Source organism: Gastrolobium bilobum, unplaced genomic scaffold (assembly GCF_033153095.1).
Source record: "Gastrolobium bilobum isolate Gb01-03AN ecotype WA unplaced genomic scaffold, APGP_CSIRO_Gbil_v1 utg72547, whole genome shotgun sequence".
In the NCBI taxonomy this organism is placed as follows: Eukaryota; Viridiplantae; Streptophyta; class Magnoliopsida; order Fabales; family Fabaceae; genus Gastrolobium; species Gastrolobium bilobum.
Window position 1 is genome coordinate 38234 of NW_026896410.1, and position 11738 is coordinate 49971.

The 11738-nt window shown below is 31.8% G+C and overlaps 1 protein-coding gene across 1 annotated transcript; it reads left to right on the plus strand.

The window, feature by feature from the left end:
• The first annotated feature begins 2704 nt into the window (after positions 1-2704).
• Positions 2705-10894, plus strand: LOC133299565 (homeobox protein knotted-1-like 6). The gene is made up of 5 exons (XM_061499032.1): positions 2705-3013; positions 3109-3228; positions 3355-3490; positions 9695-9933; positions 10736-10894. The coding sequence occupies exons 1-5, from the start codon at positions 2705-2707 to the stop codon at positions 10892-10894; spliced, it is 963 nt and encodes a 320-aa protein (XP_061355016.1).
• The last annotated feature ends 844 nt before the right edge of the window (positions 10895-11738 follow it).

Sequence of the window (11738 nt, forward strand, 5' to 3'; positions counted from 1 at the left end):
TATATATATATATATATATATATATATATATATAACTTCTGTTGATATGTTTTTGTGGCATACAATATGTAAAGGTTTTTCCTCCAAGCCAAATGAATGCTTAAATGATAATGATAAGAAATTTTTCCCTTGAATCTTAGAGTAATGCAAATCTCGAGAAGTGGTTTAAATGATAATATATACGATATAATTAACCATTGTTCTTGTGCTAAAGATATATGGGATACTCTTAATGCTATTTATATTGTTAATGATGAGTTTGTGCATAAAGATGTATATATAGAGCAAAAGAGCAAAACCCATTGGAGAAAGGAAATGGTGACGAATACACCCAAGAAGGGATTGAAAGTGATCTAAGAAGTTCAAAACCTCTTTGTTACAATGATGACATTCAAGTTGAGGTAACAAATACTAAACTTGATTATAGTCCTTTCTATGATGAGTTGAAAATTTCATATAATGAGTTTAATGATGATTTGTTGAATTTGCAAAAACAAAAATTTGAACTCTTTGCAAAATTTCCTCTATTGAAATTGAAATTGAATCATTGAAAAATATATGTGATTTTCAAGAAGAGAAAATGTATTTTACGTGTGAAACCTCAACTATATGTAAAAATTGCATTGATATTAAAATTCAAGTTGAGGAGTCACCTTCCAAACTTTCCATGGTTAAGAACGATACATGCTTATGTTCCATGTTTAAAAAAGAAAAGAAAGTAATGCTTTGATACAAGGAAAATCAAATAATGATTATGGAGACAGTAGTTTGGACAGTGATAACAACAAGATAGCAAATTTTTTGAATGTTGATCTTAAAATGGCTAAGTTATCATGCAAATCTATTCTATGTAATTATGGTAACTTAAGACATATTTCTCACTTATGCTATCATAGAAGAAATTCTTATGTGATAAATGAGATGGTTTGGGTTGCTAAATCTCCTATGAATGCTATTCCTAACATTCAAGGACCCAAGATGAAATGAGTACCAAAAAATCCTCTTAATGTTTCTAATATGCAAAAAATTAGCAAAAAGGTCAAGAAAAGAAAGAATCCTCAAGGAGAATGCCTCCTAGACCCAATGGTTGAATTGTCAATCAAAAGTGGAATGAGACTTCAACCATAGTCTCTCACATACTTACGATTGAACCTAGAAAGTTCAAAATCGAAAAAGAGAAGCAATGGATAATAAGAAACGTTTCATTAATTACCAAGGCCAAGGTATTAAAATTGTACATTGACCCCTAAACTTTACTAAAATTTCCCTTTGAGTCCTAATTGACTTGCTTGACATGAATTGTATCCTTGTATATCTTGTCATCTCAATTTCATGATCAATGAAACATTACTTGACATTTCTTGTCACAATTTCCTTGAACACAACTTGATCCCTAGAACAATTGCTTGATTTCCTTATTTGACCTAACTTGATTGTGAGAGATGTTATAGTGGAGGTGGTGGTGCTGAAAATAATGAAAGAGAGGCTAGTCACCACACTGTGCACCTAGCCAACAAAATGATGAAGCCAATAACCGGAAGAATGAGCAGCCTCCTCACATAGGTCCAGCTAGAGAGCTGAAGGAGTACGAGAGGAAGTTCAATGCCTTTAGAAAGCATCAACCTCGTGTTTTGAGAGAGGATATAACCCCGTTGCAACCGCTAAATGGTTGCAATCATTACATAAGATTTTTACGGTTATGAGAATTACTAATGAGCACAAGGTGTTGCATTCTACTTATATGTTGCAAGGAGATGCATATGATTGGTGGAGTAATACTTCAGGAGCAACAATGCCAAGTTACAAATTGGCAAGTATTTGAGCACATGTTTCTTGAGAAATATTTTTCAGATGATGCCATAGAAAGAATGAACGAGAGTATGATAAAAGTGAATAGACTAAGGACAAAAAAAATAAAAGAAGAAATGAGACTAAATATGTTTGAAACTTACAACACTTATAGAAAAAACTGAAAATAGAAAAAGAAAAAAATATCACATATCTCTAAATAAAAAAATAGACTGAAGGCAAAAAAATAGAAAAATAAAAATTAAATATATCTAAAAAAGAGTAAAATAGGGCGAGGACAAAAAAAAAAGAAAAAAAAATCAAATATGTTGGAAATTTATAACATTAACAGAAAAGATAGAAATTTAAAAAAATTAAAATAGTCGAAATCAAAAAAAGAAGAAGAAAAGACTGAAGCTAAAAAAAGACACAAAACAAAAAAATGAGACCAAAAATGAAAAAAAATACTATTGTAAGTTTCTGATATATTTGATTTGATGTTTTTTTCTTTTTATCTTCAGTCTATTTTATTATTTTTGGTTTACAAATGTCTCATCTATTTTTTCTTCCATAAACAAAAAAGCAAAATAACTCGGGGAATATTCAAATGTGTTCTAATTTTTTTTAAATTATTTTATAAAATATAGAATGAAATATGTATTTTTTGTATTTTATCTTAAAAATTAAAAAATAATTATAATTTTTAAAGTTATTTTTACAAAGCAGCATTATCAAGCAATTTTCTTTTTCTTTTTCTAAAATTTTAAAACTGTTCTTGAAAACCGAAACCACTCATCATTGTTAATACTAGTACATGTGAGGTGTAGTTTCTTTTGTTCTTCTTGAACACTGGCTCCACTACATCCAAAGCAAAGGCGAAGAAGATAACAAGCGACGCATCATTGAAGTTTAGGTTATGGAGGAGCAAATGTACGGAGTGCCGTCGACGGCGGAGTACTCAGACGAGGCGTTGATGACACCGGATAATTTGATATACCCGGCGGAATACAACAGCTTCCTGATGTCTTCCTTCGGTCGGATTCCGATATTCGGATCCGACGAGTTGCTCTCCGCCGCCGCAGTCACCGTCGCCGCCGAACCCTCGTCCAACAATATCACTCCCGAAATTCAGCGCCACCACTACACCTCCTGCGTCACCAAAGCCAAAATCGCTTCTCACCCTCACTACCCTCGCCTCCTCCAAGCTTACATCGATTGCCAAAAGGTAATTCAATTATTCACCCTTTCCTCCTCCTTCTTCTTCCTTTGTTTTGGTGATTTTTATAAGCTTCGACATTTTTATTTATTTATTTATTTCAGTTGGGAGCGCCACCAGAAATTGCGTGTTTGTTGGACGAAATCCGGCGAGAAAATGATCTGTGCACGAAGCACGTGGTTTCCACGTGCTTTGGATCCGATCCCGAGCTCGACGATTTCATGGTCCCCTCCTTTTCCCTTTCTTCTGCACACACACTCTCAACGTGTTGATGATTTTTTGTTTTTTTTTTCTTCTTTTTCATTGTTATTGTGTGGTGAGTGGTTACAATCGTGTGCGGTTTGTTTCAGGAAACCTATTGTGACATGCTGGTGAAATATAAATCTGATCTGACGCGGCCGTTTCACGAAGCAACTACCTTCCTTAACAAGATCGAAACGCAGCTCAGCGATCTCTGCACTGGTGCTTCCGTTACAACCGTTTCCGGTTAGTTAGTTTCTATTTTGCTTCCACTCTCTCTTCTCTTTCTGAAGAAACGCAACCATGGTTTGGTCGAGAACATGAATAGTACTCGTTTAATATTCTTGACTCGTTAACAGTAAATATTTGCTTTCAAATAATACATGACACCTTATCCCAGAAAAATAATATTAATAATATTAAGCAGAAGATATTTTAACAATCAATTAATGTTACTGTCAATTAATTTTATTATTAGATCAAGTATGTTGATCCAACGATTATATTTATTTTCATTTTTATCAAATTATAATTTTTTATATTTAACATAGAATCATAACTAAACAAAGATAAAAATAAATGTAACCGTTAAATCAATATAATTGATCTAACGATAAAATTAATTCATACTAACATTGATAATAATAATAATTGATTCCTACAATTGGATAATACAGACACGCGGATTTTAAAGTTAGATAAGGGAAAAGAAAACCCTAATAAACCAACCGGGCTTTTCTCTCTCCTTGGTTTCTTCAAAAGTCTTCCACAGACAAAATAATTAGTCCAAGTAATGCTTCTGCCTTCTATGCTCAAAATAGTTAAGTTCTAGTTATAAATTTTAATATGCTGATAAATTATAATAATTTGTTAGTCGTCTATTAAATGAAGGCTTGACTTGTATTTGATCCGGTTAATTGTTCCGGAGCATTTGTCTTGTTGTGTTCTCAACTTTTATTTCCCTTATTAACTCCGGCTATTATCAAGCTTTTGGAAGTTTTGACTTTCTCAAACTTCTGCAATTCGTCAAAACAAATTCTGCTTGTTGGTAGTTTTTATTTTGGAAGTGATCATGACATTGTTTTAGTTTCTTGGATGCCAAAAATTATTTGTAGATATGACTTTTGAGTCTTTAATTTCAAGTTGTTATATCTAAAAATCATGTGTCAGTCATATTCTTAACATGATGTATCATAACATGTAATTTGACAGTAGAAATTAGTTCTTCAGGATAAAAACACTCCGAAAATGTATCTCTTCTCCTTATATCCCTTTTTAGGCGTGTGAAGTATTGAGGGAGAATTTTCTTCCTTGTGTCCTTGTACTCTCGAAATTTATGGCTTTAAATTTCTTCTTAGGGTTATATCTAATATAATAATGTAACCGTGCAATCTGCCCATATTGGATTTGACGAACATGCATGATGCGACTTTAATGACATGAAATGATGTTTGCTTGCATACTTGGTTAGAGTATCCAGTTCTAACAGTGCACGAGCAATGCAAGTTGTTGTAAGATTGAAAAAAGAAGAAGAAGAAGAAAAAAAAAGGCCCCTTGGAATTGTCTAATGATATAGTCTGTCTGCAGCATAAGTAGTGTCAGATTTTTGTAATTGTTTTAAATAGAAAGAAGCTGTGTGTTACGAAAATTTTATAAATGAACCCAGCATATATATAGTTGTGGTTAGGTTCAATCCTATTTGACATTCTTAAATCCGTGGAATTAAAATTTGAATAAATATCATTTTCGATCCTCACTAAATTTTATGATGTCCGCTTTAGTTTTTAATAAATAAAAAGGCTATTTGTGATTTTTAAGAAATTCAAAGTGGACTCGTTTAGTTGAAATTATGATCCCTCACAAATTTAAAAAAGACTCACATTATATTAGTCCTTCAAAAGAACTAAAGCGAGCATCGTAAAATTTGCTATTTGCTGAGGATAAAAAAAGATATTTATTTTTAAAATTTTGAGTTTTCTAATTAGTTGAATTAAGGATTGAATGCATTGCTGAAGTAAAGGGCTCAAGCTCGTTGGAAATTGATGGCTTTTCCATCCTTTCTTTCTCATTGCGTTAAGTTCTTGATTCTGTCTCCTATATTTTTCATGGTTCGTGAAGCTACATATTATGAAACAGAAGTAAATAGGGTATTCATTGTTTTCGGTGGGAATTAACTATTTGCTTAGGATTTTTTTTTCCTTAACCTATATACTTCATTATTGAGGCTGGCATACTGTTTATTCTGGTGATTTATAATATTGCTGATGTGGCAAATGTAAAGGTTGGTCAGGTTGGATATGGTTGAGAACTAATATAATTTCTAGTTGATGTTTGAAAGTACAAAATACCTATTAAGTGGTGATTTTTTAATTTTTAAATGGATTCATATTCCATGCTTTAATGGATTCTCCTTAATCATTCTTTTCGCAAAACTATCTTCCTTGAAAGTGTGCCTGAAAAGAAAGTTGACAGGACGTAAAGTTTTTTTTGTTTTTATTTCTTTATCCTTTTTTCTTTTTCTTTTTATGTTTTTATACTGCAACCGCTGCAGGCATCAAATTGGAGCTTGTTACTCGGGAAGCAAAATCTTTCAGATTCTTGCATTGAAATAAGCTGCCGGTGTGTCAAATGTAGGACATGTTTTACCTAGGGAAATCTTTTTCATTTTCACCGTATTCTTTACAAACCTATGAAAATGGAAAATAAAATAAAAACAACGTGGCATTTTTATAATTATTAGTATTAAATAATCATTTTACTTAAAAGCTAAAGTCATTAAGAAAATATGTTTTAATGATTTTTATATTAGACTTTTCTAACATATCTTGTCATAAAAGAATTTATTGAATTTAAAAGATGGACAATACATATTCACTCACCTGACTGAGAAATTTCACAGTTCAATAATTATTAGAAAACTGGAGGCAATGAGAATCATATTTATAACTATGTGGTCATTGGTTTTGATATATCTTAAACAATTCACCTCAAGTTGCTTAGTGGGGTTTACGTTAATGATTTTTGTATTTGGCTTCTCTAACAATAAGTGGAGATAGAATGTAGAAACAAAAAACATATTGTCAGTATTTGCATTTATGCCTTGTTTTTAATTTCTAGTCTTCACAAATGACTTTTAACGCTTAAGCGAGAACAGCTTTTGGTTTTATGTAAGGGTTTTATAATTCTCATGTTGAATGAGAATTGAAATCTCATGTTATAGAAATAAAAAATATGTGGGACCCATGTGTTAGAAAAAATTATATGTAGGACCCATGTCAACACGGAAATCGAAGAGTGTGTAGGAAAATTGTAATTCTCATGTTAAATGAGAATTATAAAACCCTTTATGTAATCCATTTACTCGTCTACTGTTTTAAAACCGTTCACATATATGTATTTGTGATTTTGAATATTCTTACATTTTGAATCTCTGCATCTACTAAATATAACTCATACTAGCTAGTGCTTGAAACTATGCTTTTAACTCTTCATTAGGGAGCTGGAGGGACTTGAACATTGTAAAGTTTGGGTTGCTGATGCCTTTTACTGTTGGTCCCGTTCTTTTGTAATTTGATAGTAGATACTAATGTTGGGTTTGCTTCATAGAGGTGTGAAATGGGGGATGCATGGAATGAGTGAGAATTATTGACAAGTTTATGTTCTCTTGTAACTCTTCATGGATGCATGGAATGACACAATTTATGTTATTTCACTCTCACAAAGAGAAGAGACTCATATCTTTATTTTTTTTATCCACTCTTTTCCTTTTTATCTATCTCATTCTCTCACTTAAAATGACAAATGATACACATTTTTCCCTTCTCGTAAAAGCGAAATGTTCCGTAAAATAAAATGATTCTTATGCATCATCTCTCATTTACATAAAAATTAAATAATCATACACGAATAAAATAAGGGAAAAATGTGTATCATTTTAAAAGATACAAAATTGTATCATTTTAAGTGAGAGAAATAGATAAATTATGAAAAAAGAGTGTGGAGAAAAGGTTTTAAAGATGTGAGTCTCACTTCTTTGTGAGAATGAAAGAATATAAGGTATGTCATATAAAATGACATATATTTTTTTCATAAAATAATATTACTTTATATATAAAGATGATGTGAAGAAATGACATGCAGATATCATACCCATGTTGCAAATAACTTGGATATTTTGATGTAGAGATTTATTATTTTTATCCTACAAATTTAAAGTGAATTTGTTTTTTTTTTTTCTCGGCAATGCACTCCCCCTGTATAAATGAGTCATACACAAATAATAGTTTTCTCCTATTGAAAAAACTATTACCCTTTGATTTAATGGTTCTTTTCCAAAGCGTAAGGTTTAGGTTTTGGAAATGTTGAAGTTCGAGTAAAATTATGGAGTGAATTAGATTGAAAATTTTCACATGCTCTCCCGCAGTTTACGCTGTGAGAAGAGAAGCAGCTTTTATTGATTGATAGAACGTTCAATGCAATCAGCCATGCCATTTAGATCTTCCCCACGCACTATGCCTTCTCTGCCCCATGCCATAGCGTCTGTCATTGCCCTTCATTGTTTTGTTCTCTTTTGCCACTTCTGTCATTCACCCTTTGGTTCTTGCACAACACTTGACAAATGTCACTCTCTAAATGCCATTTCTTTAAAGATAAATGGGTCCCTTCAAGAAAGCAATCGTATTGTTTTGAGTCCACATTAGACTTTGTACTTAAAAAAAAATATAAAATTTATGAAGTATACTTTGCATGTGCTTTGGTGTATCAAAATAAATAAATAATAATTTGTTGTTTAACGATTGGAACAGTAACTGTTAAGGCAGGCATAACATTTTCTTAAATAAGTGCTGAACTTTCGTCGAACATTGATTTGGGTATGATACGATTTAGATTTCTTGATATAAATTTTTGAACAATAATTAATTCACAAAGCAATTTTGTACACAACAAATTTATGGAAAAAGGGTAAGTGGACAAAAAAAATGTGCAAATATATAATTGCTGTTTAAAAATAATGGAGAAAAGATACAGATGTTTGGACCCTCGGGTAGCTGATATCTAGTGCACTCGTGTTTGTTAAGGTCTCGTGAGTTTGTCTTGACTGCAGAATTAAGAACAATAATACTGGGTTTTACTTAGTTTTGGGAAAGGGCATATTGCTTAACTTTGAGTCACTCTCGTTTGGCACTGATGACTGACGATGGATGGAACCAGGCACTGACACTGATGTTTTTTTTCTCTCTTTCTTAGACTTCTTTCCAACGTAGGTCTGGTATGCACAGTGTACTCTTATGCGACCGTCAAATCCTTGTCGGATTGACTGGGTATCAGTAGTTTGTGGGGGCTCATGGCCTACTACTAGTAGCACCAAACAAATTTTCGCCCTACATTTTTTTATTTTTTATATAAACTTTAATTTTCTTACAAATTTTGATTCTTTAAACTGATTGTAAAATTAATTCTGAGTGTAGAAAAAGTTTGGAATTAAAATTTTATGCATCTCGCAAAGGTGATGTTCGTGGGAATTTTCCTACATTTATTTTCAGAGATAGGATATTTTGTCTTGGAAAAAAAGTTGTGTCATTAAAAAAAGTTAATAGTTTAAGAGATAGAATATTTTTATTATCAATATCACTATCAATTTATTTGATCGTTAGATTGATTATGTTAATCTAATGATTCTGATTTAACTTTTTAAAAATCTTCTTTTTTCTTCTTATATTTAATATTTAATATTTAATATTTATTTTTATGTTTGTATGATTATGATTCTTTATATTTAATGTTTTCATATTAAATATGAGGAATCATATTATACAAAGTTGGAAATAAAAATAACCGTTGGATCAACATAATTGATTTAACGGTGAAATAAATTGGTAGTGATATAAGTAGTAATATTAATTGATATAACAATATCATATCCCATTGTTTAATCTATATCTTTTTTTTCTTTTATGTACGCCTGTAGATAAATGCTTGGTTCGGTAGAGAATTATTTTTCTACTTTTAAAATAAATTAATGCAAAATGTTAGTGGTTGATATTTAGTAGTGATAAAAGTTTAGAAAAATGAGAAATTGTAGAGGGTATGGATAGTGCAATTATTTTAATTAAAATGACTTTTGGGTATGTTATTGATGTCTCAAATACTATTTATTCAACATTATTCAAATAGTAGTTAGCATTTATGAATTTTCAGCATGCCGAACATTCTATATGTTGCACAAAATACTAGTGGCAACGTATTGTAAAAAGATGTATTTTTCACGAATTAGATTGGCATTGTCGGATGTTTAATTAACAATTTAAGTTTGTGACATAATATTCCACACTGCATTTGATATTGTGCTCATTTAATTAGCTTTTCTATTTATGTTGTTTTATATGCATCATTTGCACAAGCAATGTGGGGCTTCTTTCATGACTTTGTTATTGCCACTATTTTGGCCAGATGATGCGGGTGTATCTTCGGAAGAGGGTTTTAGTACTGGAGATGGTGATACTGAATATGGTAAATTCCGGGGTGAAGATCCAGAGCTGAAGGATAGGCTTTTACATAAGTTTGGAAGTCATATTGGTAATTTGAAATTGGAGTTTTCAAAGAAGAAAAAGAGAGGTAGGCTATCGAAAGACGCCAGGCAAACACTGCTTCAATGGTGGAATGTTCACTACAGATGGCCTTACCCAACGGTAAATATTTCAATATATATATATATATATATATATATATATATATATATATATATATATATATATAATGTAAGAATAATAAGTTTTACATCCAATTTTAACCGTTGATTTTTGTCAATCTAACATTTATCACCTAAGAATTGTTGGTCTAGTGGCGAACCTAAGATTGTTGGTCTAGTGGCAAACCATCCAGGATTTGACTTGCCCAAAAGATAGTAGTTTCGATATTCCTGAAGAGGGTAGAGAGTCTCAAATCTAAATCCGAATTAGTCGAGTTTATAAGAATTTCGGACACCAGTTGATATATATATATATATATATATATATATATATATGGATATGATCATTTTACACCAGTGTAAGTTACACTCTCGATTTTATCCATTGTTCTCACTTATATCTACGGGCTCTAATTTTTTAGTAATGTGAGCCATTGGATACAAGTTGATCAATAGTCAAGATTGAGTGTAAGACTTCTAACTCCTACACCGGTATAAGAATATCCTGCCCCCCACACACACACACACACATATATATATATATATATATATATGCGCATACACACACATCAAGCATGATATTCTTATATCGGTATAAAAATAAGATGTTTTGTGCAAAATCTTGATTATTGATTTGCTTGCATCTAACGGCTCAAATATCTAATAAATCAAAACCATTACATATAAATAGGATCAACAATTAAAATTGAGAGTGTAATGGATTACATGAAAACGTTGCTTGACCAGCAATTTAGTGAACCTAAGACTAAGCTTTACAATCAAAACCTTGTTTGATCATCCAGGAAGGTGATAAGATTGCACTGGCTAAGTCAACTGGGCTAGACCAGAAGCAAATCAATAATTGGTTTATTAATCAAAGAAAGCGTTACTGGAATCCATCTGAGAATATGCAGTTTTGTATGATGGATAATCTGACCGGACGGTTACTTACTGATGAATGAGGTATGTACGTGCATAACTCGTGTACATTCTCAATTCCTGATTGATTACTGCTTCTGCTTTCTTCTGTAAATTCTCAAGTAGAGTTTCTGACGTTGAAATGGTTACTTCTCCACAAAGAATGGGGAATGATAGTGTAATTTATTTGCTTCACTTGTATTCTTGATGAATAACTATTGACATTGTGAGTGGAAGGCTTATCCTTTTTTGGTTCGTTGTTAAATTATCATTTATCATTTTCAATATAGTAATATCAAATCCATGTAGTAAAGAATCATTTCAACCAAAAACTTTAAGTTATTGGATGAGGTTACATTAATGATTTTATATATATTTAACATGTCCCTTCACAAGAGAGCCAATTGATCAGTTTGAAAAGTGAATAATGCATCAGGCTTAACTTACCTGTGCTATTAAATTTCATTCCACGAAAAAAATGGGAGGTGGCGAAGTGTTGGGAAAAAATCGGTTCCCTCATATCGGCTTAGGGGCCTTTGCGGAAGTCAGTCAATGAGATCCTCGATCTCAGCAATACCTCGGCCTGAATTTCACCAGATCGGGCAGCGCAGCAGAAAAATCAAAACGAAAAAACACAGGAGAGAGAGAGAGAACACAAGCAATTTTAACGTGGGAAAACCTTCTTCAATGAAGAAGTAAAAATCCATGGGACCTAATCCAGATCAAAAATCCACTATGAAAATAATGGTTACAAAATAATCAGAATACACCAATGTGGTGGTTAACTCAACCTCTCCAACAATGGTGATAATCAAACTACCCTAGAGATGTTTCACTCAAACTCTCTCTAGAGATCTCTCAAATGCAAAGCATAAAGCTTTGCTCAAA

What these genes read in the sequence shown, in the direction of transcription:
- LOC133299565 (XM_061499032.1), top strand. Translation starts at nt 2,705, where the DNA reads ATGGAGGAGCAAATGTACGGAGTGCCGTCGACGGCGGAGTACTCAGAC. An exon ending in CTTACATCGATTGCCAAAAG is followed by an intron (nt 3,014 to 3,108) that starts GTAATTCAATTA and finishes TATTTATTTCAG; the next exon opens with TTGGGAGCGCCACCAGAAAT. An exon ending in CCGAGCTCGACGATTTCATG is followed by an intron (nt 3,229 to 3,354) that starts GTCCCCTCCTTT and finishes GGTTTGTTTCAG; the next exon opens with GAAACCTATTGTGACATGCT.